Consider the following 5772-nt stretch of genomic DNA (forward strand, 5'->3'; position numbering starts at 1 on the left):
ATGGAGAGTATTGGTTTAGAGAAGCAAAACTTGGGTAATTAAGTAAAATCCTGCTTGTAATTTGTTTTTTCGAATTAGATTTTGAAGCTAGGTTTAATTTGGGTTGTTTTTTGAGTAGGCATCAGCATGGTTGAAAGCAGAAGGACTTTATGAAGATCAATCACACAACCTGTTTTTATTAAGTATCTGACAGCTGAATTTCATTTCATCCGAACAGGAAATTTCAAGTTTTGAGTTCATGAATAAAGGAAGGCTTTAATTTGCTTATAAATGTCATTGGAATTCTGGATTTTCGTGTCAAGCACCTGTTAGACAGGGAGACTTACCCTAAGACGCATTTTACGCACTTGGATAATTTTCTAATTTAAGTTTGCAATTTGATTTTGAGAATATCTTAATATTTGAATCCCTTATTTCCCAGGAAATTGTGAAGCCTGAGGATCTGTCTAGCACTTTCAAGAAAAGAGAGTAAAGCAAAGATGGTCACAGACATATGGCAAAATCTAACGTAACTGTTGCCAAAAGTGCACGTCAACAAGGTGTTGGAGGCAGCATGCTGAAATTTGCAATTGAAACTGCAAAAGAAGACGGTGAGTCTGCATCCGTCCGTCCTGTTGACTAATGCAACCGAAAATCTTGAATTTGATGGGTCTCTTACATTTCCGCGGGGATAAGAAACCAGCAGTGGTACTATACGGAAAGATGGGGTTGACGGTAATAATACTTTTACTGATCTGTATCTCATTCAATTTCTGATTGTAAGTGACAGTTGGTCGATAACAATCTGGTCCTGACATGAAAAATCATCCTGCAGGTGTATGATCTTAGATGACAAAGAAAGAAGACAAAGGGAAGATAGCAATGACAAAAAACATTTCAGACCTAAAATCTTACAACGAAGAAGGTGATAGCAGCGATGACATGGATAAACTGTTTCTAACTTTGGATAATCCATTCACTGTTGGAACTCCACGTCCACCACCTCCTTGAATATCATAAACTGGATATCTTAAGACACAAAGGGCAAACGAAGAAAACAACAATACTAAAGGAAACAAGTGTAGACCCATTATTCCAGCACGCCTTCGACAACTTGCTTTCTCCAGTGGCTTTTCAGACACAAGAAGGCACTATCATAAGAGGTCCCGTTGCCTATAGAACCAAAAATAAAGTGTAAATTAGATCAACTTCAATCTTGATGAAAATATTGGTTCGCAAACACTTTCACTAAAAAGCATAAAAACATAATCTTGATGTACATGTGACCAATGCTTTTGGCTAGAATGATAATACTATGTTAATGTTGTTTGAATGCTAAACTAAAATCAAGTTAATCAAATTCTATTGGTGAAACTGGACAAATATTATTTTGTGATGCTTTCACGTATTCTGTATGTTTACTTTTGTTGGTAATAGGAAGAAACTTCAACAACGGCTCCAAGAGAAAAATTGCCTATTCCAACTTTGGTAGACAAACAAGATATAAATGGTCCAGAATCCTGGCAACATTATGTTTAACTTGTCTTAGGAAGGAAGCTGTACTTATTTCCTTATAACCTATTATTGAATGGTAGTTTTACGACTCCAATTGATTATGTGATAAGGAATACTGAAAGCGTCCCAATTCCCAATCATGTATGCTTCCGCTGGCATACAACCTAGTCATGATAAATTTCGGAGTTAGCAGTAGCTAAGTTTCTTCCAAGTTGGACATTCCCTAAGCTTTATAAATATAAGAACCCCATGGCATGAGCTAATTTATGAACCATATTCCGGGAGAAGAAGTTAACAAACAACAGACCTCTCGTTATTTCTTAAACCCCAACAAAAGTCTGTGTTTCTCACTGCAAGAGAGTTTTGATCAGTCATGGAGTATTTCAAGAGTCTCCCTGATGATATTACATTAGAAATCCTAACTCGCTTACCAGCCGAATCAGTTTTAGAGTCCAAATTAGTATGCAAAAATTGGAGAAGTCTTGTTTCTCATCATCCATTATTCTCACGGATGCACTTACAATATGTCAATCATCCTTCCGATCCTGGTAACTTGGGTTTTCTTGTTCGAGATCATGATTTCGATGATCTAGATCAAGTACAAGGTTTAACTTTATGGTATTTAGATTATAATGATAAACTGGAGTCAAAACCCGTTCAGAGAATTACAAGGTTTAATTTCACCCCTCCACCCAGGCATTTTTGGGTTGTTGGTTCGGTTCATGGACTGATCTGTCTTGGTCGGGGACCATCTTTTTTGATCTGTAACCCCATCACTAGAGAATATGTTTTGCTTCCGGAAATTAAAAGAGATCAGGATGAGGGTATTGATATAGATTTCAGCTGTATGAGCGGATTTTGTTATGTTTCTTCAACGAATGAGTATAAAGTTATAAGAATAGATGCGGACATGAATCCATCGATAGTCCACATATACACTCTAGGATCTGGCAATGGATGGAGAAAACTTGGCAACAACTTCAGTTCTGAATGGTGCCATTTTCATTGGAATGATGCTGGTATCTTTGTGTTAAGGATCGAGCAAGAGAGAGGAGAGCATAAACGCGGAAGCTTAAAAGACTACATTGATAATAATCTTGGTGTATCAACTTTCATGGCTCAACAGCCTATTTATATTGTTCACAAATTTGACGACCACTCAAGGCACTTTCCTACCTAAGATCAAACTCTAAACATAGACACTTTCCTAATATAACTCAAACTCCTTAAAGTGTATATCTCCTAAATATAGACTCCTATATTATTTCCTAATACCCTCCCTCAAGATGGAGCATGTAGATCACGAATGCCCATCTTGGACAAAAGAAATTTAACTTAGGTTTTCTTCTTTCTTTTTTTTCAACGCTTTTGCGAAAAAAAATCTTCAGATCGTAGTTTAAGGACGTTTCGGTCCTCTTTGTAGTTTAAGGACGTTTCGGTCCCCTTCATAGTTTAAGGACATTACGCTTTCGGTCCCATTTTCGTAGTTTAAGGACATCTTTCGGTCCTCTTCGTACTTTAAGGACATTTCGGTCCTCTTCGTAGTTTAAGGACATTTCGGTCCCCTTCGTAGTTTAAGGACATTACGGTCCCCTTCATAGTTTTAGGACGATTTCGGTCCCGTTCGTAGTTTTAGGACATTACGGTCCTATCTTCTGAAGAATACTTCTTGTAATCTAGTTTTCTTGGTTTCTTCGATAGAATACTTTTTGTACTCTCTCGACAACTCATAGGATTTCAACCTATTATTGTTGTTCTTTTTCTCATCACCTCTTGGTGATTGTTTTCTTCTCTTTTTTTTTCTTTCTTCACAACATGAATGTTGTTTCTTCTTCTCTTGTTCCAGTCACGCTATTTTTGCGAAACCTTCACACTTCTTTGTTCTTCAAGATTCTCTCACAATCTTGTCGTCTTTACAAAGTCTGCCACACTTTGTAGGATCTCTAAGTTTCTGCCACAAACTCTTCAACCACACTTCACTTCTTCCAACATGTTGAACAACTTTCTGCAACACCTCTAACAGAAACTGTCACACTCTTTCACTGTTATAACACTTTTGTCATGCTTACTGTCACACTTTCTTTGTTACGCGTCTGTAACAATCTTCAGTAACGCTTAACTGTGACATCCTTTTGTAACGCAACTGTTCATCTGTAACAGTTCTCCTGAAACTGTTAGCCTTTGTAACACCTATCACATACTGTTACTATATTCAAATAACACTTATTTTATTTTTTTCACGAGCATCTCCCTGTTTTCCAATTACAAAACTCTGAAAAATTGTTTCCTTTTTTTTTTTTTTTTTTTTTTTTTGAATCGCAGAAACAATCACAACCCTAATTAACCACAGATTCAAGACCCATCTTCACAGTAGTAACACATCGTTCTTCTTCTGAGCCTTCCACCCCATTCTCATATCAACTTCCAAATTCAAAACCCAAATTCGATTCAACACTCAGCAGCTTTAATTTCTTCTTAAATCAACTAGTAAACTCGTTTTAATCCCAATCTTCTTCTCGATTCACAGATCTCATCTCACCGAGCTTCAACAGCAAATCTCAATTCTAATTCATCGTCGATTTCTTCTCTCTGTCTCAAGCAGCATATTGATATTGAGAATACTGCCATTGATGAGCTCATAATTATTTTCTACTTTGGACCTAGGACCAGCCCATTCTACTTTAAGGATGAGATTGGCATAACCATACCCATTAAAGCTTCGCAATAGCTTTATCACCATCTTCCTTGTGCAAAAAATTCACGAAACCAAATCCTCGGCTGTTACCTGTTTGATGATCAAAAAAGCACACGAGCACGTGTAACATGACCGAAACCGCTGAAAAGTTCTTTCAAATCCTCATCGCGAGCATCAATTGAGAGATTTGAAACCCTGATAGAATTCTGATCATCATCCCTTCGTTTAGTATCTGGTCTCGGCGGGACGTACTTCTTTCCCAGCTTGTTGTCAGAGTCAACAAACACTTCAGCAGCAGCACAACTACGAACCAATGCATCTTCTTCTCAGCTAACAATATCATCAGAACTTCGCACACAATTTTTTTTTTTTTTTTTTTTTTTTTGATAATAAACCCTAAACCGAAAACTCTCTACCAAAACTTATGAAGATTCTTTAACTCTTTCTACCTCTCCTCTCTCCCTCTCACCTTGCTCTGATACCATGTTAAGGATCGAGCAAGAGAGAGGAGAGCATAAACGCGGAAGCTTAAAAGACTACATTGATAATAATCTTGGTGTATCAACTTTCATGGCTCAACAGCCTATTTATATTGTTCACAAATTTGACGACCACTCAAGGCACTTTCCTACCTAAGATCAAACTCTAAACATAGACACTTTCCTAATATAACTCAAACTCCTTAAAGTGTATATCTCCTAAATATAGACTCCTATATTATTTCCTAATACTTTGCCAATGAAGCTCTTTATTGGCTGGATGATGAACTAAAAATGATTGGTACCTTTGATTTCGTTGAGGAAAAGTTTGGCGAATTTATTTCACCACCTCCTTTGCCACCAGATAGTGAATGGTTTTGTTGTCACCTAGGGGTTTTGGATGGGTCTTTGTATTTTATTGGTAATGTAGATCTTATAGAAGATGACATTCATGACTCATGGCTATTTAAACCGAAGAATAATGATAATGCCATGAAAAAGGGAGATGGACATCGGGCATTGGGTTGGAGTCAAGAGTTTAAGGTTGAGAAAACCAGATTATTAGAGGTTGCGAAGAGTTGTGGTGCTTTTAACCTATATTGGTACCATCTCAGCAGTTACAACATAAAAGCTTCAACGTCAAAAATGCTTGTGGATTTTAAGCAAAGGAATTGTAAACTTATCCCTCACAAGAACACCTTGGTTTCCTTGAAAGAATTTGGGGAACTAGATACAAAGACAATGGAGACAGTTGAAAGACACAAAGAGCCTTGAGTAGTCTCTCAAGCAAATATAGAAGATGCGAACCCTGAATAAATAATTATAAACTGGTAATATTCATATAATTCTATAGACTTTTGAGATTTTCATTTTGAAATTGGATAACTAGTAACAATTTTTGTGAACCTAATGCTCTGGCATTGTCTTAGTGAGTTACTTTGATTCTATCTTTATATCATCAGTCCAACTGTATTACGTTTTTCTATATTGGGTTGAGGTATATTGCTTTGTTGATTGTGCATTTTGTTAATGACTCGTTCTATGTCAATGGAAGATGTGATGTCTATGTTAGTGACTTATTTCGTTTATACATGGAGTTGAATA

General features: G+C 36.7%; 1 protein-coding gene across 1 annotated transcript; it reads left to right on the top strand.

The window, feature by feature from the left end:
• Nucleotides 1-1867: 1867 nt before the first annotated feature.
• LOC113316641 (putative F-box protein At1g19160) lies at nt 1868-5442 on the top strand. The gene is made up of 2 exons (XM_026564799.1): nt 1868-2513; nt 4934-5442. Exons 1-2 carry the CDS (start codon nt 1868-1870, stop codon nt 5440-5442), a joined length of 1155 nt encoding a protein of 384 aa, XP_026420584.1.
• Nucleotides 5443-5772: the final 330 nt, after the last annotated feature.

This window comes from Papaver somniferum, chromosome 10 (assembly GCF_003573695.1).
Source record: "Papaver somniferum cultivar HN1 chromosome 10, ASM357369v1, whole genome shotgun sequence".
NCBI lineage: Eukaryota > Viridiplantae > Streptophyta > Magnoliopsida > Ranunculales > Papaveraceae > Papaver > Papaver somniferum.